The following is a 26,128-nucleotide window of genomic DNA, read 5'->3' as shown; positions in this document are numbered from 1 at the left end:
CTCCCCCCACCACCTCCTGTGGAAGAGAGAAAAGTTACCACATCGCAGGATTAATAACATAAAACTCCTCTTTCCCCCCTTTTTACCCCCCTCTTCGCCCCCCATACTCGCCCCACCACTTTGTTTCAAACGTTCTTTTTTTTAATAACCCGCTCATTCCAATTTTTCTTCCACGATAAAAGTCCACGCCTCATCCGCCGTCTCAAAGTAGTGGTGCCTCCCTTGATATGTGACCCACAGTCTTGCCGGTTGCAGCATTCCGAATTTTATCTTCTTTTTGTGAAGCACCGCCTTGGCCCGATTAAAGCTCGCCCTCCTTCTCGCCACCTCCGCACTCCAGTCTTGGTATACGCGGATCACCGCGTTCTCCCACTTACTGCTCCGAGTTTTCTTTGCCCATCTAAGGACCACCTCTTTGTCCTTAAAACGGAGGAATCTCACCACTATGGCTCTAGGAATTTCTCCTGCTCTCGGTCCTCGCGCCATCACTCGGTATGCTCCCTCCACCTCCAGCGGACCCGCCGGGGCCTCTGCTCCCATTAACGAGTGCAGCATCGTGCTCACATATGCCCCGACGTCCGCTCCCTCCGCACCTTCAGGAAGACCAAGAATCCTTAGGTTGTTCCTCCTCGCGTTGTTCTCCAGCGCCTCCAGCCTTTCCACACATCGTTTATGGTGTGCCTCGTGCATCTCCGTCTTCACCACCAGGCCCTGTATGTCGTCCTCATTCTCGGCAGCCTTTGCCTTCACGACCCGAAGCTCTCGTTCCTGGGTCTTTTGCTCCTCCTTTAGCCCTTCGATCGCCTGTAATATCGGGGCCAACAGCTCCTTCTTCATTTCCTTTTTGAGTTCTTCCACGCAGCGTTTCAAAAACTCTTGTTGTTCAGGGCCCCATATTAAACTGCCACCTTCCGACGCCATCTTGGTTTTTGCTTGTCTTCCTTACCGCTGCTCTAAAGGATCCACCGCAATCCGGCCACCTTCCTCTCCTTTTTTCATCCGTATCCAGGGGGGGATTCCCTTCTGGTTCACCGCACAGTACTTTTAGCCGTTAAAATTGCCGTTGGGGCTCTTATTAAGAGCCCAAAAGTCCGTTCCACCGGGAGCTGCCGAAACGTGCGACTCAGCTGGTCATCGCCGCACCCGGAAGCCTGGGAGAGCATATTTCCACTGAGATTACCCTAAAAAGCTGATGAAGGACATTTATTTTACCCTGGATAGTAAATAGTGTTTTCCCCCCACTACAGTTGGATCTAAAATAAATACATTTGCCTCTGTTACATTGAGTCTACAGCACAGGGTCAGGCCAGTCATCTTGATTGGTCTCTGTCAATATTAATGCTCCACATGAGCCTCCACCCACCTCTCTTCATCTCCCCCATCAGCATCTCCTTCTATTCCTTTCCACCTCATGTATGTATCTAGCTTCCCCTTCAATGTATTCAAGCTGTTCACCTCAACCACTCGCTGTGGTAGCGAGTTCCACATTCTCACCACTCGCTGGGTAAAGATGTTTCTCGTGAAATCCCTCAGTTACCTGTGATCCAGTTAAGGAACAAATTGATGGAAGAAACTATATCGATGGAACAATTCTAGTAACGGACACTAAAGAGGCGGCGGAAGGTTTTGCAGAATTTCCAAATCAAACACCGGCACAGAAAGGACTGAAAGCTGATCCGAAACGCCGTGGAAGTGGGAGAGTGTTCCAACTAGGGGCTGGTTTAGCACACTGGGCTAAATCACTGGCTTTTAAAGCAGACCAAGCAGGCCAGCAGCAAGGTTCAATTCCCGTACCAGCCTCCCCGAACAGGCGCCGGAATGTGGCGACTAGGGGCTTTTCACAGTAACTTCATTGAAGCCTACTTGTGACAATAAGCGATTTTCATTTCACCTGAAACACTGGTTTGTGTGGTGGCTTGTCTTTTTGGATACTAGTGAGAAAGGTCTGTGGAAACAGTGAGAACTCAACCCTCTTTCATTAAACAACAATAAAAGTCTTCAGTAAAGTAGATGAAAGATAATGAAACATTACAAAGAACAATCTTATACTTCGGTACATTAACAGTGAGCATTTAGTCTCTCAAAGACGGGGAACACAAAGGCATCTATTTCCCACATAATCCTCAACTCTACCGAGACCCCTCCTTTTCCCAAACAACAACCAAAATCCATTGGTCAAATCTAGCCAGTAACTACCACACGGTACGGCCTAAGTGACCAGGACTTGGGAATGGTCTTCGGTTTAGCAAAGAAAATGATCTTTTGCACAAACTGGCCTTTTGTCTTCAGCACTTCATCTGTAGCTGAGCTGTTTCCCTGGGGATGGCTTCCCCTCACTCTCTCTCTTACTTGTTTATTCAACACCTCATCTGTGACCAGCCTGCTTCCTGGCTCACAGCGCTCTGCAATTGAGACATTTAATAGTCAAAGAACAGCCTGTTCCCTAATCTTTCCTGTTCCTTCTGTTCTCTTAGTTGCTGCCCAGACATGGTTTACAAAGTACTTGGCTGTTTGATTTTACTTGTGCAAAAAAACAAGACATTCATTTTAATAGCATCCTACCCTCCAGATCTCGGAATGAGCAGAAAGGGTTAATGACCATTAACACTGAACTAAATGGTCCTGTTAGTGAGATGCAGGATACAGCTGGAAAAAATCCAAACCACTGGACTGAGATCAAAAGACCAGTCACAACCTCAGAACGATTGGTGTAAACTGATTGGTGAAATGTGTGGAAGGTTCAGAAAGAAAATGCAAGATCCAAAACGAGGAGGCTGTTGATGTTGCTCAGGAAAAATTCAATGGAATCCGATCTGAATGGGATCAGGAGAAACTGACAGATTGAGAATTGTTTAAAGCTCAGACCAAACGAGAATATCAAACCTTTCTGCTTGAGCAGAAACAGCATCTGGATGATGTTCTTAAAGTGGCCCAAGGAAGATCTTGGCCAAATAAAGAACCAGTTCTTGGTTCAAAAGAAAGCCATTTTGAACTTATCTCAAAAAGAGAATTTAAAATGTTTAAGGCTGGAAATTGAACTTTAATCTGAAACTATGAATTAGGAACAGCAGACGGCCATTCGGCCCCTCGAGTCTGCTCCGCCATTTGATAAGATCATGGCTGATCCAATTGTATTTCAAGCTCCACATTCCCGATAACCTTTGATTCTCTAACAAAGAACAAGAATCTATCTACCTCTGTGTTAAACATAATCAGTGACCCGCCTTCTGCGGCAGAGTTCCAAAGTCACACATCCCTCTGAGGGAGAAAGAATCTTGTCTCTGTCCGGAAAGGACGGCCCCTAATTTTAAACAAGTGCCCCCTACTTCAGGACACGTCCACAACAGGAAACATCCTTTCCATGTCCACTTTGTCAATACCGTTCAGGATCTTATTTACTTCAATCAGATCAACCCCTCACTCTCCGAAACTCCAGCGGAAACAATCCCAGTCTGTCTATATGACTGTACGACAACATGTAACGAAGAGAGGGAGAGACAAGTTAACTACGGAATTTACAAAGATGTTTTTTGTCGAGTTGAAAGATGAGGATGTATGAGATAGGAGCAGAAATAGGCCATTCGGCCCCTCGAGCCTGTTCCACTTTTCATTAAGATCATGGCTGACCTGGTTGTGTCTCCAGTTCCATACTACCCAATGACCTTTGATTCTCTTGTCTAATACACATCTAGCTACCTCCACCTTAAACATATCCAATGAACCTGCATCCACCTTCTGAGGCAGAGAGGGCCAACATTGCACAATCCTCTGAGAGAAAAAGGACAATAAAGTTCAAATCTGAAATCAGCAGAGTCTGTTTTGAAGACAGGTTGAAAGTTCACCTGTGGAGAACAACGAGGAATCTTCAGTTGCACGTGGACCTTTGGCTGGAATGACTGCAAGAAGCAAACTTTCAGAAACCAGGTAAAAAGTGTGACATTTTTCATCTCAAAATGGACGTGGAACTCAGCAGAGAGCTGAAAGATGAGTGAATTTGGACAATGGGGGATTGATCAATGTGTATTTAATGCTGTTTCTCTCTGATTCCTATCACCCGATGCCATTAATCCTTCTCAAACACTCTGATTAGAAACATCAGCTATCGTTCAGGGGATACAATAATGACCTGATTGCGTAAACTGCACATCCACTGACTTTGTAAAACAATTGCTTTATCTTGCTCCCTATCCAGTTGTATTTGTGTCTTTTTATGGAAGGTTTACTCTACATAAAGATATTTCACTAGTCCTGATAAAGTGACTGACTCCAGCTATGCTGCATGGAATCCCCACTCTTTTTAGTGACTTCAATGTGTTGATATCACAAAATTGAAACAAGAAGAATTTTATACTCCTGAACCTTGTGTCGATCTTCACCATGTGGCGAATCTGGGTAACATTTCCAACAATCTGATCCACATACTGTTGGGTGCAGCCACTGTCTAGCACTGCACAGTTGAATGAGTCTGTGACAAACACACTCATCACTGGATCACTTCATGCTGATCTTTCAGAAGGCCTTTGACAAGGTCTCACATGGCAGATTACTGTGTAAAGTTAAAGCACAGGGGATTACGGGTAGTGTTTTGAGAAGGATAGAAAACAGGAAGCAAAAAGTTGGAATAAATGGGTCTTTTTCCGATTGGCAGGCAGTGACAATGGGGTACCGCAGGGATGTGTGCAAAGACCCCAACTGTCCACATTATATATTAATGATTTGGACGAGGGAACTAAATGTATTATCTACAAATTTGAAGATGGTACAACGTTGGGTGGGAGGGTGAGCTGTGAGGAAGATGCAGAGATGCTTCAGTGGGATTTGGACAGACTGAGTAAGTGGGCATGTGCATGATATGTGCAGTATAATGTAGATAAATGTGAGATTATCTGCTTTGGGAGCAAAAATGGGAAGGGCAGATTATTATTTGAATGGATGTTAATTGAAAGCTCAGCAAGACCTTGGTGACCTCATACATCAGTTATTGAAAGTAAGCGCGCAGGTACAGCAAGCAGGCAGTAAAGAAGGCAAATGTATGTTGGCCTTCATAGCAAATGTATTTGAGTATCGGAATAGAAATGTTTTACTGCAATTGTATAGGGCACTGGTGAGGCCACACCTGGAGTATTGTGTGCAGTTTTGGTTTCCTTATCTGAGGATGTTATTGCTATGGAAGGGAAGGTTTACCAGGCCGATTCCTGGGATAGCGGGACTGTCATGAGCAGAGACTAAATCGGTTAGGATTATATTCATTGGAGTTTAGACGAGTTAGAGGGGATCTCATAGAAACTTACAAAATTCCAACAGGATTAGACAGGGTAGATTCAGAAAGAACGTTCCCGATGGTGGGCGAGTCCAGAACTAGGGGTCATAATTGGAGGATAAGGAGTAAACCTTTTAGGTCTGAAGTGAGGGGAAATTTCTTCACCCAGAGAGTGGTGAATCTTTGCAATTCACCATCACAGAAAATAGTTGAGGCCAAAACATTGTGTAATTTCAAGAAGGAATTAGATACAGCTCTTGGGACTAAAGGGATCAATGGATATGGAGGGAAGTCTCAGGGTATTGAACTTGATAATCAGTCATGCATCATAGACATCCAACAGATCATCTTTCTTGTAAACCTCATCAATGAAACCCTAATGGAAAATCCAAACTTTAATCAGGATCCAACTGACGGGCACCCAGCTCCCAGAATACTTTGCTTCTGATTTTCCTTTTGTTAGGAAGTGAGGATGCCGAGGCCAGACCTTGTTTCCTCCTTGGTGGGGATGTAACCCCTGTCCACATCTCCACTTCATTCTTCCACTGGTCATATGGCTCAGACTCCGAGAACATCGGCGAGTAATCAGACCCTGACAATTTCCACTTGCTTCAGTTATTTCTCACAAAAACTACTGGGAATGTAAGATTCTGTCTGAACTATTATTTTTTAACCTTCACAATCCGGCAACCATTCTGTGTTCCTATGTTACAATCCTGAGAGCTTTATGGTGAAGGAAGAAACTGGAGCCACTCTGTACTTGGTATGGATTTATTCACAGAGTGAAACATTACAGGTAGATACCTCCTGACCCCACTCCACTCCATGTCAGTCAGTGTTTCTTGTTACAGAAAGGAGGGGAATTAATTTAAACAGCTCTGATTTCTCCTCTCACTACTGGTCTGTAAACAGAATGGAGGTTTTGATTCCTGATCTCCCCCTTTATAAATGGTGGCGTATTTTTCTTCACCTTTCAGTTTGGTGTGAGCTCGAACCTCCATTAATAATCCAGCCTTAGGGTGGACTCAATCTCTATTTGGTGTGGATTTGTTCACAGAGTGAAATGTTCCATTTATAAACCACCTGCCACCACCTGATGTCAGTCAGCGTCTCTTTCTGCTCCTTTAAAACAAACAATAACATTGACTGGGCAGTGAAACAAAAAACAAATTATCAAAGTAAAGTTATAAAACTTGAAACTAAAATGTTATCTTGTGAGTCAATGATGCAGCCCAACCCCCGCAGTGCCCACCGGGCATGAAGAATGGCTCTTTATATTTGCTCAAGTAACCATCCAATCAATACTGTGGATACTGAAACCCAACAGATACAATTAACACCACAATCAGAGCATCTAAAATGTCTCTAATCAGTGTGACTGCCTTGGTGTCTCAGCAGCTCGGATGAACAAATAAATCCCTTCCCACACACAGAACAGGTGAACGGCCTCTCTCCACTGTGAACTCGCTGGTGTGTCTGCAGGTGGGATGACTGAGTGAATCCCTTCCCACATGCAGAGCAAGTAAAAGGCCGCTCCCCATTGTGAATTCGCTGATGTGTTTGCAGGTGGTAAGACTGAGCAAATCGCTTCCCACACTCAGAGCAGGTGAATGGCCTCTCCCCGGTGTGAACTCTCTGGTGTCTCTGCAGAGTGGATGAATCCATGAATCCTTTCCCACACATGGAGCATGTGAAAGGTCTCTCCCCACTGTGAACCCGCTGGTGTGACAGCAGGTTGGATAACTGAGGGAATCCTTTCCCACACGCGGAGCAAGTAAAAGGCCGCTCCCCATTGTGAATTCGCTGATGTGTCTGCAGGTGGGATGACTGAGCGAATCCCTTCCCACACTCAGAGCAGGAGAACGGCTTTTCCCTGGTGTGAATTCGCTGATGTTTCTTTAGAGTGGATGAATCAATGAATCCCATCGCACACTGAGAGCAGGTGTGTGGCCTCTCTCCCGTGTGAACTCTCTGATGTAACTTCAGGTTGGATGACTTGGTGAATCCTTTCCCACACTCAAAGCAGGAGAATGGCCTTTCCCGGGTGTGAGTTCGCTGGTGTAACTGAAGGTTAAATAACCGAGCGAATCCCTTCCCACACTCGGGGCAGGTGAACGGCCTCTCCCCAGTGTGGCTGCGTCGATGAATTTCCAGCTCGGATGGGACTTTGTATCCTTTCCCACAGTCCCCACATTTCCATGGTTTCTCCATTCGGCAGGTGTTTACGTGACTCGCCAGGTTTGGCAATCAGTTGACAGCTTGGCTCACACACACAGAACACGTATGGTCTCTCCCTGCTATGAATGGTGTGATGTTTTTTTCAGGCTGTTAAGTTATTTCCACAGTCAGTTAACTGGAAGACTCTCACTTTGGTGTGTGTCTCAGTGCTCTTTCAATCACACTGATGATTAAAATCTTTTGAAGTAGTCAAAACAAACATTTCTCCCTCGAGACTCAAAGGCCAATGATATTCAGGCTCTGTGAATCTGAATGTCTTTGGCAGATGCTGACATGATGTCTGGTTTGAGATTTCTGTCTGTAAATCCTCCTCTTGAAACATCCTGTAAAAGGAGATTCCAAAATTCATTACTCAGCACAGGATAGAAATTTAGAAAAGACAATTCTGTTTTTATGGAATATTATTTTCCATCTTGTTTCCCCCAAAACTGTAATTTCCATCCCACACACACTCCCTCCATTCTAGCCAGACAAATAAATGTGTCAAGCTGTTGGAACAAAGAATGTCAATGTCTTTAAGAGAGAGAGAGACCTGGACCAACCTTTCCAGGGTCTGCACCCTCCCTGGATTCACTGCCTTTCCCTTCAGTTGCTGCAAGTCACCAATTGAAGGTCAGAATGAGAAAAGAAATGGAAAGGGGGAGAAAAGAAAGTGTTTTACTCACAGATGTTGGAGACAGGAAGAGGTTGCAGTCTGTGTGAAGCTCAATCTCTCAGTCACACAAAGCCCGCGCGCTGATTGGCTGGAAGACGAGAGTCCTTCCGGTTCCACAACTCTTTCCAATGGTCTAAACCTCAGACGAAAGGTCAGGAGGCGGGCTCTCCCCTGCACCTGTGCAACTTCCCCTCTTGCTTGGGACATGCGCAGTCAGGGGCCAGGGGGCGCTCACCGAGCTGCTTCTCGCTCTGGCTGGAGCCGTCAGCCGGTTTCTTGGAAACCTTTGTCTCGAGGAGGTACAGGGTGAAAACTGGTGGGGGTGGGGCTCCGTGTCCGCGTGCCGGGCCTGCGCACTGAGACCCGAACGTCACCGTTGAACAGAGTGATTCTTATTGGCTGATTCAGACCGGGTTCCCGTGACGTCACAAAGCGGACTTTGGAGCTGAAACTTCCTCCTGTCTCCAACATCTGTGAGTAAAACACTTTCTTTTCTCCCCCTTTATATTTCTTTTCTCATTCCCACCTTCAATTGGTGACTTGCAGCAACTGAAGGGAAAGGGCAGTGAATCCAGGGAGGGTGCAGACTCTGCAAAGCTTGGCCCAGGTCTTTCTCTCTCTTAAAGACATTGACATCCTTTGCTCCCTCAGCTTGACACATTTATTTGTCTGGCGAAAAGGATGGTCTCTTTCCTAATGTTCACAATGAAGGGCTGTAGGAGATGGCTGACATTTAAGGGACAGTAAATTAATATGAGACAGAGATATGTCTAGTATTTTTAAATGGTACAGATTAGATAATTATGGTTCTGTAATAAAATACATTGATTATTATTTATGGTTGTGTAATATTGAACTGTCGCTATTTCTATATTTCCAGTCATCTCTTCCTCAGAGGGTTGTTAGTCTCTGGCTTTCTCTTCCACAGGGACCAGTGGAGTCTGGGAGTCACTGAATATGTTCAAGGATGAGTTGGATGGATTTTTAATATTTATTGTGTTATGCTTTTTAAAACTATTTTTAAAATAATGAATGCAATAGACTAACAGAAATATTGATGGAAAATGGGTATAGTGTAGAACAACTGATATTGCCGCATAAATACAAGCAACACATTGAGAATTAATTTGTAGCAGGATATTTTTGGGACTAGAGCTGCTATGTGAAATGCCAGATCAATTGAACAACCAGTTAACAGGTTAACACAGTGAGTGGGGAAAGAGGGTAAGATTATATAAAAACAGAAGGGTAACAATGCACGTCCCAAAATATTACAAAACAGACTAACAGCATAGTCAAATTAAAATAACATGGATGACACAGAATCTCTATTGTGCAGAAAGAGGCCATTCGCTTCTTCAAGTCTGACCCTCAGAAAAAGCACTCACCGAGGCAGACTCCTCACCCTATCCCCATAATCCGGTGCATTGATCATCATCAACCCACCTAACCTAACATCTTTGGACTCTAAGGGGCAATTTAGCATGACCAATCCACTTATCCTGCACATCTTTAGACTGTGGAAGGAAACCAGAGCACCCGAATGAAACCCACGCAGACACGGGGAGAATGCGCATCTCCACACAGACAGCCTCTCAAGGAATCAAACCTGCGACCCTGGCTCTGTGCGGCAGCAGTGCTAACCACTGTGCCTGACTCTGGGCTCCGTTGAATTGAATTCACTGATGGAAAGCTCTGGAGGAGCAAGTCAGCCAGATTGGAGCACATGCATTTGAGATAAGGGTCGCATAATTTAACAAATGCATCAGACTTAGACTGAAGTAGACATTAAAAATTCCAATGGGATACATTCCGTAATCAGTCTGTGCCAGTTTTGGATAGAGGGAGAACAGACTGGCCTGCTTCCATATCGAGCCTGATGGATGTTGGGTCTATCCTAACCAAATTCAGTGTGAACCTAAGATGAGAGGCCAATTGATAAAGCCTGACATTCGGGAGACAACTCCCCACCCCCCACCCCCCTCTTGGTATTTGGAGCTTAACAAACTTGAGGTAAGGTTTCTTTTTGTTCCAGATAAATGTACTAATCATTCCATTAATTTCCTTAATGACTGGTCGACAGCAGTATAGGCAGCATTTGCAGAGGGTACAACAGTCTGGGCAACACATTCATTTTCATGAAGACGATCCTCCCTCGCCATGAAATCGGAAGAGCCGATCACTGGGAAAGGTCCCACCTAATAGTCACCATCAGCTGTGGAAAGTTGGCCCCATATAGCTGTCTGAAAGAGGTGTCATTGACATTCCCAGATATTTAAATCCCAAGAGGGGAGCACCTGATTGGAAACTTAGCAAGAGGAGGGGGCTTACCCTTCAACATCCCCCTCTCCCCACCAGCATAGCCTCTGACTCAGTAAAATTCATCTTATAACTAGAGAAGGCACTAAATCTATCCACAATCGGGTACAGCTGGTTAAGATGAACATTTTGCTGTGGTTTTTATTTTTATCTCCGTGCCTAATGGTCTTTTTGCCAAAATTGTTCTTTATGGGGGTGGATAGATTGGTTTAATCGTTTGTGTGGGCAGATAAGGTGGCAAGGATTAGGAAGACGGTGATTCAGAGAGGGCGACAGTCAGGCGGCTTGGCCCTGCTGAACCTGTTATACTATTATTGGGCGGCGACGCAGAGTAGGTGTGGAGTTGGAGCAGGGAGATGGAGGCTTTGTAGGCTTACATTAAAGGGTCGGTGGGGTTAACGGGTTACAGAGATAGGATGGAGACATGGGCTTATGTAGGGTGCTCTTTCGAAGAGCCGGTGCAGACTCGATGGGCCGAATGACCTTCTGCATTGTAGGAATTCTATGTTCTATAGTAGGGTGCGGGGGGGGGGGGAAATGCGGTCTGATCATGGGAGGGGGAACTTCACCACTGTTCACAGGATCCATTGACTGACAGATCAATCCCAGAACAGGGAAAATGACAGGCATGGCGAGGGAACTGAGAATGTTCATGGAGCAGACGGGGGCAGTGGACCCCTGGCTGTTCATGGAGCAGACGGGGGCAGTGGACCCCTGGCAGTTCATGGAGCAGACGGGGGCAGTGGACCCCGGGCGGTTCATGGAGCAGACAGGGGCAGTGGATCCCTGGCGATTCTTACACCCGGATGAGAAGGAATTCTCGTTCTTCTCACCAGTACACAAGGTCTACACTCACATCGGCTTCTTTGTTGAGGGGAAATCGGTGCTTCCCGAAATAGCAATCCACGATTGTAATCTCAGACCATGCTCCACATTACATGAATGTGAGGTTGGAGACAAGCCAAGCCCAATGCCCCACATGGAGGTTGGACACGGCCCTCTTGGCCGCCAAGGTCTTCTGCCAGAAAACATCACCGGCCATCGGCAAGTCCATCACTAACAACCAGAACGGGGAAGTCTCACCTTCCACATTCTGGGAGGCACTGAAGGCTGTGATTAGGGGATAAACAATCGGCAAAAGGCTCGCAGAGACAGGGAAGAGAGAACGGTTAGGCAGCAACTGATCAACTCCATTCTGGAGGTTAACAGACGATACTCCGAGGCCCTGACCATAGAGCTTCTGCTGGAGAGGAAGAAGCTGCAAAAGAACTTTCACCTGCTGGCCACCAGGAAGGCAGTGACCAACTCCACCAGGCACGGGGGACCTTTTATGAGCACGGAGAGGGCTAGCCGCCTGCTGGTTCACCAGCTGAGAAAGAAGGCAGCCACGAGGGAAATAGCTCCGGTAAAGGATAACAGAGGCAGACTAGTTTAATAATAATCTTTATTATTGTCACAAGTAGGCTAACATTAACACTGCAATGAAGTTACTGTGAAAATCCCCAAGTCACCACACTCCGGTGCCTGTTCGGGTACACTGAGGGAGAATTCAGAATGTCCAATTCACCCAACAGTATGCCTTTCGGGACTTGTGGGAGGAAACCGGAGCTCCTGGAGGAAACCCGCGCAGGCATGGGGAGAACGTGCAGACTCCACACAGACAGTGACCCAAACTGGGAATCGAACCTGGGACCCTGGCGCTGTGAAGCAAAATTGCTGACCACTATGCTTCCGTGCTGCCCAACCATAGCCGTCCTGTAGCCCAACCAAAAAAGGTCAACCAAACATTCAAGGCCTTCTACCGGGGACTGTACGCCTCCGACAACCCCTCCCCTCCCCCGGAGAGAGTTCGGAATCTTCTTGGGCTACAAACTCAACCTGGGCAAAAACAAAGATTTCCCGGTGAGGGGGAGGGGCAGAGCTGGAGGGCCTCCCAGTTAAAATAGCCCAAAACAAATCCCGCTACCTGGAGATCCAGGTTTCCCACGAGTGGACACGGATCCACAAGTGGAAGCTGACCAGTCTGGCGGAGGAAGTCAAAAACGACCCACAGAGATGCGATGGATTCCTGCTTTCCCTGGCGGGGAGGATGCAGACGATCAAGATGAACGTACTGCCCAGGTTCCTCTTCCTGTTTGGATCCTTACCGATCTACATCCCCAGGCCTTTTTCCATTCAATAGATAAGGTGATTATGATGTTTGTGCGGAGGGGCAAGAATTCAAAAATCCCTAAAACAGTACAACAATGGAGAAGAAACATGGGAGGCCTGGCCCTCCCGAACTTGCAATACTATCACTGGGCAGCCACGGCCGAAAGAGTGAGGAGATGGGTAAAGGACCCTGACATGGAATGGGTGAGGATGGACGAGTCCTCATGTACAGGAATGATCCTCCGGGCCCTCGCCACAGCAACACTCCCATCCCCGCCAGCACCAGCCCAGTGGTGGTAGCTACCCTGAGAACCTGGAACCAGATGTGGCAGCATTTCAGTCTGACCGATGTGTCCATCATGGCCCCCATCTGCTGCAACCATAGGTTTGTACCGACCATTCTCAACACCACCTTCAAGAGGTGGAGACAGGACGGGGGAACACTGATGGTTAGGGACTTTTACACGGGAAATAGACTAGCGACCTTAGAGGAGCTGGCGGAGAGACTGGACCTACCAAACAGGGATGAGCTTCAGGTCAAAAACTTTCTCTGCAAGGAGACACCGGCATACACAGAAACCCTGAGAAGCACAATGCAAGAGGAGTTACTGGACGCAGACAGTCTGGGGAAGGGAAACTGTGGGACCTGAACGGACAACTCCTGATAAGGATGCGCTCCTTACTTGACAAAACCTAGGAAAAATGGGAGGAAGAGCGAGGGACGGAAATAGGGTGGGGACTCTGGAGTGAAGCACTGAACGGGATCAACTCCACCTTCTCCTATGCAAAGCCAAGCTTCATGCAGCTGAATGTTGTGCACAGAGCACACCTGACAAGAACCCGAATGAGCAGGTTCTTCTCGGAGATGGAGGACAAATGTGAATGGTGCCAGCGGGGCCCGGCAAACCATGCCCACATGTTCTGGGTATGTCCCAGACTTGTCGAATTCTGCACAGCCTATTTAAAGGCTGCAGACTGGCTGGCAGACCTATCGGGATTTCTCCACTTGGAGAAGATCAAGCTCACCGTCCGAGGGTCAGAGGATGGTTCCCACAAAGTGTGGAGACCATTCACCAACTTGTTCCAGGACCTGTTTGAAGCCAGCGGCCAGTGGAACACTGGGGAGGGAGGTGGACGTATGGGGGCCAACGGGATCACGGAGCAGGCAGGAAAGGGATGTGGGGAGGGGTGGGGGGGCAGAAACCAACTGACACAGAGACCAGAGAGCAGAGAACAAAAACACAAGAATAGGAAGCCCCAAGGGAAGGTTTAAAACAGGACAGGGAGTGCGCGGGGTGGAAGGGGGAGGCCCATCAATGGGGGGAAGGGAGGGCACCGTCCACTTGTAAATAACAGATAACTCCCATTGTACAGTGAAGGGCGCAGGAAAGGACCCAGAAACGACGAGTGAAGGGGGCGGAGGGGAGGGACGGGAGATGGGGGGACCGGCACAAAGGAAATTGACATGCACATTGTAATCGGCAGAGTTACCCTGACTGCTTGGAGAGTGTATAATAAGCATTGCCACAAGTCTGTTACTGGATGAAAAAGAGGTGAAAAAAAGCTGCCCCATCCAATCCCGCCTCAATTTAAAGTGTTTTTCCTAATCCAGATGAGTTTCCTGGAATAAAGCGATGTCGACTTGCTCCTTTAGAAAGGAGAGAATCCTTTTCCTTCTGATAGGGTGATGGATACCCTGTACATTCCCTGAGAAAATTTGCAGATTAACTGCCGCCATTAGTTAGGTGACAGAGAGACAGGAACAGATTTTCACACCACAATCGGGCGTGCGCCATTACCCCCTCCTCCAACTCACTTTACACCAGAGGCACCAAAGTCTCCCCAAACTGCTCCTTTCACAGATAATAGCCCTGTCTGTACCAGAGTGGGATAAAGTCAACAACACATAAACCCTCCCATAATAACAAAAATACAAAAGAATCACCACCACAATAGATCCAAGGGGACATTCCTCAATAAGACTGAGGACCCGGAGGATTAACCCCACGGCCAGACTGTCGTTACCCTCAGGATACCTTCTCCAAAATGCGGAGCGGAAAAGTAACTTTTGTGAATTGTTTTTACAGAATATTAGAGGAGGAGGAATTACAGACAGAAATCTCAAACGTCACGTCTCGATCTGACTGAGTCTCTCAATTCCTTGGAACTGAATATCACCGGACAGTGAATCGAGAAGGAGAAATGTTTGTCTTTTCTGTCGACTTCAAAACATCAGTGTGACTGGAAAAGCCCCGAGACACACGCACCCGAGTGAGAGTGTTCCAGAGCACTGACTGTGGAAAGAGCTTTAACCAGTTACACAGCCTGAAAAAACATCACACCATTCACAGTGGGGAGAGACCGTACACGTGTTCTGTGTGTGGACGAGGCTTCAACTGATCGACAAACCTGGAGAGACACGAGAAGACCCAAAACATGGAGAAACCGTGGAAATGTGGGGACTGTGGGAAGGGATTCAGGTTTCCATCTGTGCTGGAAGCTCATTGGCGCATTCACACTGGGGAGAGGCCATTCACCTGCTCTGTGTGTGAGAAGGGATTCATTCAGTTATCCGCCCTGCAGTCACACCAGCGAGCTCACACTGGGGAGAGGCCGTTCACTTGCTCTCAATGTGAAAAGGGATTCACTCAGTTATCCGACCTGCGGAAACATCAGCGACGTCACACTGGAGAGAGGCCGTTCACCTGCTCTCAGTGTGAGAAGGGATTCACTGAGTTATCCAACCTGCGGAGACACCAGCGAGTTCACACTGGGGAGAAGCCGTTCACCTGCTCTCAGTGTGGGAAGGGATTCACTCAGTTATCCCACCTGCGGATACATCAGCGACGTCACACTGGGGAGAGGCCGTTCACTTGCTCTCAGTGTGAAAAGGGATTCACTCAGTTATCCGACCTGCAGAAACATCTGCGACGTCACACTGGGGAGAGGCCGTTCACCTGCTCTCAGTGTGAGAAGGGATTCACTGAATTATCCAACCTGCGGAAACATCAGCGAGTTCACACTGGAGAGAGGCCGTTCACCTGCTCTCAGTGTGAGAAGGGATTCACTCAGTTATCCAACCTGCGGAAACATCAGCGAGTTCACACTGGGGAGAGGCCGTTCACCTGCTCTCAGTGTGAGAAGGGATTCACTCAATCATCCGACCTGCAGATACATCAGCGAGTTCACACTGAGGGGAGGCCGTTCACCTGCTCTCAGTGTGAGAAGGGATTCACTACCTCATCGAGCCTGCAGAAACACCAGCAGGTTCACACTGGGGAGAGGCCGTTCACCTGTTCTCAGTGTGAGAAGGGATTCACTCGGTTATCCCACCTGCAGAGACACCAGCGAGTTCACACTGGGGAGAAGGCGTTAACCTGCTCTTAGTGAGAGAAGGGATTCAGATATCCATACACCCTGCAGGAACACGAGCGAGTTCACACCTGGAAGAAGCCATTCACCTGCTCTGAGCAGGGGAGACATTCAATGATCCGTCCCAACTCCGGAGACACTAGCAAGTTAATTCTGGGGAGAGACCATTCATCTGCTCTCAATGTGGGGAGGGGTTTTGTGATTCATTGCACCAGTTGTGACGCCAACAAGTTCACAAATTACAGATGTTGGCTCCGTTGTTATTGTTTCTGCTCTCACTGACATCCAGGACTGCATTTTGTTCATTCTGACATCTGGTGAATGGTGATGATTGGAGGGTTTATTTCTGCTGGACTGGCCGGTCTAACACCTCTGCCTCCGGTGGGCTGACCATTTTTGAGGGTAGTTGCGATAACCTGGTTCCAAGTTTGACGAGGAGCACAGAATGAAAAGGTGTTTGCAGGTTGGAAGATATTTACTTCCCAAAGCAGCCACGTTGCCATGAAGATGGGCTATGGTGGTTACAGGGTTCTTTTGCCTAATTTATCTGGGTGTTTCTCGCAGAAGGAAACTGTCATGGTCTGAGGGGCAAGTTAGAATTTTCATAAAATTTACAGTGCAGAAGGAGGCCATTTGGCCCATCGAGTCTGCACCAGCTCTTGGAAAGAGCACCCTACCCAAGGTCAACACCTCCACCCTATCCCCATAACCCAGTAACCCCACCCAGCACTAAGGGCAATTTTGGACACTAAGGGCAATTTATCATGGCCAAACCACCTAACCTACACATCTTTGGATTGTGGGAGGAAATTGGAGCACCCGGAGGAAACCCATGCGCACACGGGGAGGATGTACAGACTCCACAAAGACAGTGACCCAAGCCGGAATCGAACCTGGGATCCTGGAGCTGTGAAGCAATTGTGCTATCCACAATGCTACCGTGCTGCCCACTGTTGTCTGGTAGATTGGGTAATTACAATAAATATATCACTGAAAGTGGCAACGCAGGTGGATAAGGAGCTAAGAATGCAGACGGCATGCTTGTCTTCATTGGTCGGGGTATTGAGTATAAAAATTGGCAAGTCATGCTGCAGCTGTACAGAACCTTAGTTAGGCCACACGTGGAATATTGCCTACAATTCTGGTCACCACATTACCAAAAGGATGTGGAGGCTTTGGAGAGAGTACAGAGGAGGTTTGCCAGGATATTGCCTGGCCTGGAGGGTATTAGCTATGGGGAGAGGTTGGATAAACTCAGATTGTTTTCACTGAGCGACAGAGTTGAGGAATGACCTGATAAAAGTTTACAAAATTGACTGGCACGGACAGAGTGGATAGTCAGAAGCTTTTTCCCAGGTTGGAAAAGTCAATTACCAGGTGACAGGTTTAAAGTGCGAGGGGCAAAGTTTAGAGATGTGTGAGGGAGGTTTTTTACACAGAGGGTGGTCAGTGCCTGGAACTCGCTGCTGGAGGAGGTCGTGGAAGCAGGTACGATAGTGACGTTTAAGAGGCATCTTGATGAATACATGAATAGGATGGGAATAGACGGATACAGACCCTAGAAGCACAGAAGGTTTTAGTTTAGTCAGACATCATGATCCCAGCAGGCATGGTGGGCCGAAGGGCCTGTTCCTGTGCTGTACTGTCCTCTGTTCTTTGTTGTTCTTTGTATGACGATAGACAATAGACAGGCAACCACTCGCATTTTATTTACATAAAATATAGATTCCTTTAAGAAGCAAAACATAAACAGCAAAATGAAGCGATTGTGGCCAACCGGAAAAGTTAGATTCTATTCGATCAATGGAGGAGATTCAAAGTGGCTAAAATATTCATGAGCCTGAGGATTGGGAATTTGGTTCAGAATTCAGCAAAGGACCGAGAAACTGATAAAGAGAAAATAGAATATGCGAACAAACTGGTGAGAAAGATTAAAAACAACTGGAAAATCTGCTATCGGAATGTGAACTGTTGCTCTTTTTAACCTTAGTCTATTGGCTCTGATTACGTCACCCTTGCTCATGAGTCGCCAGGTATCTTTATGATACCGCCACGTGGTTCAAGTTCAGGTTATGATTAATAATACAGCACACCGCTTAGTAAGGATTAAAACAACGGTCATTTATTATATACAACAAGCAATATTAATACCCTAATACTACTTTCTATACAATAAACCTATCACTACTGGCCAATACTTAACTTAGGAAGAGCCCACCAGGTCAGGGAAACGAATGGCTTGTCCAATCAGATCTGGCCCGCGGGATTCAAAAGGCTGCTACAGGTCGCTGGCTAGGTGTCTCTACCAGATAGCGATCGCTGGATTCAAACTTACTGTTGCCGGTTGCTGTTCTTGCGAAGGTCTCAAGCAGGCGAAGAGGAGAGAGAGAGAGAGAGATCTGAACTTGGACCTTCACTTTTATAGGGCCCAGGGGCTTCCCGCCTCCCGGGGCGGCCCTTGACCCCGAGTCCCAAGTGATTGGATTCTGTCCCCAATCTCTGTGGTCGATGTGTCCAATGGTGAGGCGATTCCTCGATCGGGGGGTGGTCGCTCACCTGTCTTTGTTTCGGCCACTGCAGGCGCCGACAGGTCTGGCCCGGTATTCAATTGCTAATATGTTGCAATTGTTCCCGGGGATAGCTGATTTAACTGTGGATGTCTGAATAGATTAGCTGCAAACAGTCCTGAATGCTACTGCGAATACCTGGGTTGATGGGCTGTTGATAGCCCTGTGTGTCGATCTGGGCTACCTTCCCAGAGCCGAATCTGCAAAACTGTCTGCAGCTGCCTGCTTGTGTCTTCTTGGCTGCTTTTCCCAGCAGTCTTTCGCGTTAGCCGTTTTAAACTGGGTTTTGGCCAGATTAATCGGAACGCAGCCATTTTACATGGCTACAGAACAGGAAAAGATTAGCAAAGACCAATATGGGTCCATTCCAGGCAGAGACAGGAGAGTTTCTAATGGGGAATAAGGAAATGGCAGAGAAACTAAACAATGTGTGTTTGTCTTCACGGAGGAAGATACAGAAATCATTCCAAAAACACGAGAGAACCAAGGGACCAGTGAGCACGAGGGAATGAAAGAGATTAGTATCAGTGAAAAAATAGTACTGGAGAAATTAATGGGATTGAGGTTAATAAATCCCCAAAAGCTGATGCTCTACATCCCAGAGTGTTGAAAGAGGTGGCTGTAGAGATAGTGGATACATTGGTGATCATCTTTCAAAATTCTATAGATTCTGGAATGGTTCCTGCAGATTGGAAGGTGGTAAATGTAACCCCACTATTTAAGGAGGGAGAGAGAAAACGGGGAACCACAGATCCATTAGCCTGACATCAGGAGGAGGGAAAATGCTACAATCTATTATAAAGGATGTGATTAAAACGAATTAGGAGCAGGAGTAGGCCACTCGGCCCCTCGAGCCTGCTCCACCATTCAATAAGTTCACGGCTGATCTGATTGAAACCTCAACTCCACAGAGGCCCCTTAGAAAGTAAATCTGAGGAGAGGGTAATAATATTCTTTATTGTTATCTTTATTATTGTTACAAATAGGCTTACATTAACACTGCAATGAAGTTACTGTGAAAATCCGCCAGTCCCCACACTACAGCACCTGTTTGGGTACACAGAGGGAGAATTCAGAATGTCCAATTCACCTAACAAGCACGTCTTTTGGGACTTGTGGGAGGAAAGCCACGCAGTTTTGGGAGAACGTGGAGACTCCGCACAAACAGTGACCCAAGCCAGGAATTGAACCCGGGCCTCTGGAGCTGTGAAGCAACAGTGCTAACCACCATGTGCCTCCATGCCTCTGTGTCAGTTATGAGGAACAAGGAAATGGCAGAGGAGTTAAACAGATTTTTTTGCATCAATCTTTATGGTGGAAGATACTTTGACTGTCCCATTAATACTAAAGAATACAAATGGAGCAATTAAATGCCATCACTGGAGAAGTTGTTTTGGACAAACTAATGGGGATAAGATAAGTCCCCTGGATGGCTGCATCCAAGGATCCTAAAAGAAATGGCTACAGAGATAGTGGATGCATTGATTGTAATTTTAAAAAAATCCTTGGATTCTGGAGAAGTACCAGAGGATTGGAAAACTGCCAATGTGACAACCCCCGATTCAGAATGGGAGGGAGGAAAAAAACGAGACACTATAGGATGATTAACCTAACATTTATTGTTTGAAAAAAATGTTGGAATCAATTATTAGGAAGTAATAGGAGCACATTGAGAAAATCATAATCTAATCAAGCAGAGTCAGCATGGCTTTGTGAAAGGGAAACCGTGTCTGAGTGTTTCGAGGAAGTCTCAACCAGAGTGGATAGAGGGGGACCAGTAGATGTGTTGTATTTAAACTTCCAGAAGGCCTTTGACAAGGTATCTCACAAAACGTTGTCATGCGATAAGAACCCATGGTGTTGGCATGGATAGAGAATTGGTTAATGAGCAGGAAATAGCGAGTGGGGATAAGGGATTCTTTTTCAGGTTGGTGACCTGTAACCAGTGGGGTTCCACAGGGATCAGTCCTGGGACCGCAACTATGTACAATTTATATTAATGACTTGGAGGAAGGAAGCGAACGTACTGTGCCCAAATTTGAAGACAACACAAAAATAGGTGGAAAGGCAAGTTGCAAGGGTGTTACAAACAGTTTGCAAATAGCTATTGAGAGGTTAAGCAGGTGGACAAAAAGTTGCATGGAGCATAATGTGGGAAAATATGAAGTTCATTTTGGAAGAGAGAACAAAAGAACAGTATTATTTAAATGGAGAAAAACTGCAGAAAGCTGCAACACAAAGGGACTTGGGGGAACTTGTGCACGAAACACAGAAAGCTAGCAGACAGGTGCAGCAGGTAATCAGGAAGGCTAATGGAATGTTGGCCCTGATTCCAAGGGGGTTGGAGTATAAGAGTCGGGAAGTCTTGCTGCAGCTGTACACGGTGCTGGTGAGACCACATCTGGAGAACTGAGAGCAGTTTTGATCCCCTTATGTTAGGAAATTTTTCATTGGAGGCTGTTTAGAGAAGGTTCACTAGAATGATCCCAGGTATGGAGGGATTGTCTTAGGAGCAAAGGTTAAATAGGTTGGGACTCTACTCATTGGAATTTAGAACAATGAGAGGTGATCTCATTGAAACATACAGGATTCTGAAGGGGCTTCACAGGGTAAATGCTCAGAGGATGTTTCCCCTCGTGGGAGAGTCTAGGATCAGAGAGCATCGTCTCAGAATAAAGAGGAGCCAAATTAAGACTGAGATGAGGAGGAAAGGCTTCTGAGAGTCTTTGGAACTAAGTTGTGGGAACAGAGTCCTTGTGTATATTTAAGGCTGAGATAGATTCTTGATAAGTGAGGGAACCAAGAATTACAGGGAAAGTGTGAAATGTCAGATCAGCTGTGATCCTATTGAAAGATGGGCCAGGTTGGAAGGGCTGAATGGCTTACTCCTGTTCCTATTCCGTCTGGTCTTAGTATGGTCTTATTCCCGCCTACCCACCCGATAATCTTTCACCCCCTTGCTTTTCAAGAATCTATCCAGCCTGCCTTCAAAATATTCAAAGACTTTGTTTCCACTGCCCTTTGAGGAAGAGAGTTCCAAAGATTCCCAACCCTCTGCCTTAAATGGGCAAGTTGTTACTTTTAAAGTGACTCCAATTTCTAGATCCTCCCACAAGAGGAAACATCCTTTCCACATCCACCCTGTCAAGGCCCCTCAGGATCTTACACGGTCCAATCAAGTCCCCTAAACTCCATTGGTCACAAGCCCAGCCTGTCCAATCATTCCTCATAAGACCAGCCTCCAATTCCAGGTATGAGTCCAGTAAACCTTCTCTGAACTGCTTCCAACACATTTACATCATTCCTTAAATGAGAGCAATACTGTACACAGTGTTCCAGATGTGGTCTCACCAATATCCTGTATAACTGAAGCATAACCTCCCTACTTTTGTATTCCATTCCCCTCACAATAAACAATAACATTCTATTAGCTTTCCTAATTACTTGCTGTACCTGTATACTCGCCTTTTGTTATTCCTGCTCTTGGACACCCAGATTCCTCTGAATCTCAGAGCTCTGCAATCTCTCACCATTTAGATAATAAGATTTTTTATTCTTCCTGCCAGAGTGGACAATTACACATTTTCCCTCATTATTCTCAATTTGCCAGATTTTATCGCGCTCATTTAACATAAACCTTTTTAACCTCCACCATTCAGTATTATCATCCACTTCAATGCCTTTCCACCCCCCCCCCCCCCCCCTCCCACACACACACTATTCCTGTGTGTTATTGCATCTTTACAAATACATGAATAGGATGGGAATAGAGGGATATGGACCCCGGAAGTATAGAAGACTTTAGTTTAGACGGGCACCATGGTCGGCGCAGGCTGGGAGGGCCGAAGAGCCTGTTCCTGTGCTGTACTTTTCTTTGTTCTTTGCTATTTAGAAATCTGTCAGACTCAGCTTTAAACACACTCAATGAGTGAGCTCCCACAGCCCTCTGGGGTAGAGAATTCCAAAGATCCACAAATTGTAGATTTCTTTCGATCAAATGATTGCCCTGTTCTATTCCCGTATCCCTGTCAGTTTATTTCCCTCAAAAGCCCATCCAATTTCCTTTTGGAAACATTTCATCATCTCAGCTTCTACCCCCTTCGTAGGAAATGGGTTTCAGATATTTCCCAAATACTGCCAAACTCTCGTTCAAGTCTAAGATTTTCTTCAAAAGTAAACGAGAACCAGAGAGCAAAGAAGGAGGCCATTCAACCTTCCATTCCCATGTTAGCTCTTTGAATGAACAATCGATTTGGTCCCATCACCCTGCAAGTTTATTTTCCCACAGAATCTGTTCAGTTCCCTTTTGAAAGCTGCAGTTGAATTTACTTCCTGCACCATTGTCAGGCAGTGAATCCCAAATCACAACAACTCGTTCTGTTTTAAATACTTTCACGATACGCTGTGTTTGGAGTTTCACAGGGGATTTGAAATGGAGTGAAAGATATGGTTGTTACATAAAATGAAGTCTGAGTCTTTACTGATGATTTTCGTAAGTGGACCGAGTGTGATATATCCAAGTTTGGGGACTAGTTCTAAAAAAAATTACATTTATTTGAGCGGCATAGTAGTTAGCACTGTTGCCTCACAGTACCAGAGGCCCATGTTCAATTCTGGCCATGGTCACTGTCTGTGTGGAGTTTGTACGTCCTCCTGTGTCTGTGTGAGTTTCCTCCGAGTGCTCGGGTTTCCTCCCACAGTCCTAAGATGTATGGGTTAGGTGGATTAGCCCTGATAAATTGCCCCCCAGTGTCCAGGGATGTGCAGGTTAGGTTATGGATGAGTGGATATGGGTAGAGTGCTCTTTTGAAGGGTTGGTGCCAACTCGATGGGCTGAATGGCCTCCTTCTGCACTCAAGGGATTCTATATCTCTTTCTATAACACCTTTCATGACCACACAATCCCCTAAAGCTTTTGCTTTGAAGTACTTTTGAAGTGTAGTCACTATTGTAATGTCGGAAATTCTGGATATGCCTCATTAATAATATTTCATTTTAAAAATCAATCACTCGTCAATTTTCACTGTTATAAGTAGCAAGGTTAAGGAAACCATGTTAAACTCTAAAATGTGACTGGACCTTTATTTTAAAAATTCATTCTGTATAAACCAAAGCTGAATGAGGCAAAATTGTTTCAAGTAACAAATTGTTCCAGAATTTTGTAAAGTTACAGAAGATCATATATTGCCAAAGTCTGGTTCAAGTCGAAGACTCAATGTTCAATCCAATCCAGGTTAATAAGAAAGAAAGGTATTGTCTTTCACAAAACTGTCTTTTTCAACTAGTGGATATTGTATTAACCAAATGTATTAATTAAAGATTTCTGTATTAATTAGCGACCTGTCAGTAACAGATGATTGAATAAGTATTGAGCATTAATTGAGTTACAATTAATGAATCAATAATGAATCAGTAGTTACAGTGAAAAACTGAGTTTTATTTGCTGTAAAAATGTAAAAGCTTAATTGCTGTGTATGTAAAGAATGTGCAATGAGGATAAATGTACTGGCAAGAAATTTACCCGTTAAAACTCCCACCCTTTGTCTCCCCTCTCACTCATTTTCCCTGAAGTTCACCAATGTGACATGAAAAGGGGTGGCACGGTCATAATAGAAACCCCAGTATAAATAAGATGGATTTGATTGGCAAATGTTGAAGTCTTGGTTTAGAGCCACAAGTATTGACTTCCCATTTGAGCTTCGGGCACCTTTCTGTGTCTATTGCTCGTCTCAATGACAGGCAGGAGACAGAGCTGGGGGCTAAATTTAGCTGAGAATAATGGGGCCTGTGCCTCAGTTGGGAAACTGCCATGGACGTCGCACTAATAGAGAGACAGGAAGGTGCTGGAGGACTGACTGGGAAATGGGCCTCCAACCAATTGTTATATCGGTCACTCTGAGCTAAAGAGAAACCCGTCTCTTTAAATACATAAATAGGGAAGAGGCTGCAATGAAATCTGTCCCTTTTAACCTGCACAAAAGCAGGAGGCTCAGATTCACAGGCTGCAGTAGGAGTCCATTCAGCCCATCGTGCCCCTGCTGTCTCTCTGAAAGACACTCGGACTCATCCAACTGCTCTGCTCTTTCCCCACAGCCCTGCAAATTCTTCCCTTTCAAGTATTTACACTTCGGAAAGATACTATTGAATCTGTTTTCAGGCCGATCAGAACAACTCACTGTGTCAAAAAATAAAATAAAATCTCATCTCCCCCTCTGGCTCCTTTGCCAATTACCTTGGAAGGACTCACTTTCTGTTAAAGAGCCTGTCAACCTCTCACCCACTTTCCCTAAAGTACATCAACCTAATCATGAAAAGTGAAGAAAAATCAAATATTTTTACTGATAAACGCTCATTAATGAAACCGAACATGGTTAAAATAAAACAGAAAATGACTTGAGGATCAAAGACAACCAGAGTAAAAGGATGTTCACAATGATCTGGACCCAAATTAATTAATCTGGAGCCTGTTCCCTGCCCTCTTTGTGGAACAGCTCCACTCAGTCCACAAGCATGACCCTGACCTTCCACTTGCTGCCATTAGAATTCACCACCTTGCTCTCAGGCTCACATTTCTGTCCTCGGCCTGCTGCAATGTTCCGGAGAAGCCCAACACAAGCTGGACAAACAGCCCCTGAGCACAGTGGGCTAAGCAGCTGGAATGTAATGCAGAACAAGACAGCAGCGTGGGTTCAATTCCCATACCAGCCTCCCCAAAAAGGCGCCGGGATGTGGCGACTAGGGGCTTTTCACAGTAACTTCTCTGAAGCCTAACTTGTGACAATAAGCTATTATTATTTTCCGATGAGGCACTTTACAGCCTTCTGGACTCAACATAGAAAGAGCAAGATGGTGGTGTAGTGGTTAGCACTGCTGCCTCATGGCACTGAGGCCCCGGGTTCGACCCCGGCACTGGGTCACTGTCTGTGTGGCGCCTGCACATTCTCCCCATGTCTGCATGGGTCTCACCCCCACAACCCAAAAGGATGTGCAGGGTAGGTGAATTGGCCACGCTAAATTGGCCCTTAACTGGAAAAAGCAATTGGATACTCCAAATTTAGAAAAAAGTAGAATAAAAGAGCAGGGATGTACTGGACCCCATTTGGAATATTGTGAGCAGTTTTGGGCTCCGTATCTAAGGACGAATGTGCTGGCCTCGGAGAGGATGCAGAGGAGGTTCACAAGAATGATCCCTGGAATGAAGGACATATGAGGAGCGTTGAGGACTGTAGGTCTTTACTTGATGCAGTTTAGAAGGATAAGGGGGGATCTCATCGAAATTTACTGAGACACTGTTATTACTGCATTATTAACCAATTATTACTGAATCATATAATCAACTTCAATTATTACTGAATTGTTATTGTACTTTATAATCACTTTTTGAATAAAACACTTTCAGAATGCTTGTAATGCTTGCAAAGCTATGCCCGCTCTATTGTTGAAGGCTGTTCTCAACCATTAAAGGCAATGTGAATGAGTTCCTCTCCATGCTTACTTCTATCCTGTCACATTTCTTTCTTCTATTCATTATTTTGATTAATCTTATTAATCTTTAGAAGAATCAAA

The 26,128-nt window shown here is 45.9% G+C and overlaps 2 protein-coding genes across 4 annotated transcripts; one reads left to right on the top strand and one right to left on the bottom strand.

The window, feature by feature from the left end:
• Positions 1 to 6,017: 6,017 nt before the first annotated feature.
• Positions 6,018 to 8,326, bottom strand: LOC140420239 (uncharacterized). 3 transcript variants are annotated; one of them, XM_072504276.1, is made up of 2 exons: positions 8,164 to 8,326; positions 6,018 to 7,821 (listed from the first exon to the last, which is right to left on the bottom strand). In XM_072504276.1, exon 2 carries the CDS (start codon positions 7,469 to 7,471, stop codon positions 6,626 to 6,628), a length of 846 nt encoding a protein of 281 aa, XP_072360377.1. In that variant the 5' UTR covers positions 7,472 to 7,821; positions 8,164 to 8,326; the 3' UTR covers positions 6,018 to 6,625. The 3 variants fall into 3 exon arrangements, with proteins under 3 accessions (XP_072360377.1, XP_072360375.1, XP_072360376.1); XM_072504274.1 differs by having other exon boundaries at positions 8,041 to 8,176; XM_072504275.1 differs by lacking the exon at positions 8,164 to 8,326 and adding an exon at positions 8,031 to 8,111.
• Positions 8,327 to 8,388: 62 nt separating this feature from the next.
• LOC140420223 (uncharacterized) lies at positions 8,389 to 26,040 on the top strand. The gene is made up of 2 exons (XM_072504250.1): positions 8,389 to 8,626; positions 14,711 to 26,040. Exon 2 carries the CDS (start codon positions 15,060 to 15,062, stop codon positions 16,008 to 16,010), a length of 951 nt encoding a protein of 316 aa, XP_072360351.1. The 5' UTR covers positions 8,389 to 8,626; positions 14,711 to 15,059; the 3' UTR covers positions 16,011 to 26,040.
• Positions 26,041 to 26,128: the final 88 nt, after the last annotated feature.

Source organism: Scyliorhinus torazame, chromosome 5, assembly GCF_047496885.1.
Source record: "Scyliorhinus torazame isolate Kashiwa2021f chromosome 5, sScyTor2.1, whole genome shotgun sequence".
In the NCBI taxonomy this organism is placed as follows: Eukaryota; Metazoa; Chordata; class Chondrichthyes; order Carcharhiniformes; family Scyliorhinidae; genus Scyliorhinus; species Scyliorhinus torazame.
This window is presented reverse-complemented; position numbering and strand designations above follow the sequence as displayed.

Bases quoted from the DNA above. Each gene is read 5' to 3' on its own strand.
- LOC140420239 (XM_072504276.1), bottom strand. From the start codon at position 7,471: ATGGAGAAACCATGGAAATGTGGGGACTGTGGGAAAGGATACAAAGTC.
- LOC140420223 (XM_072504250.1), top strand. From the start codon at position 15,060: ATGGAGAAACCGTGGAAATGTGGGGACTGTGGGAAGGGATTCAGGTTT.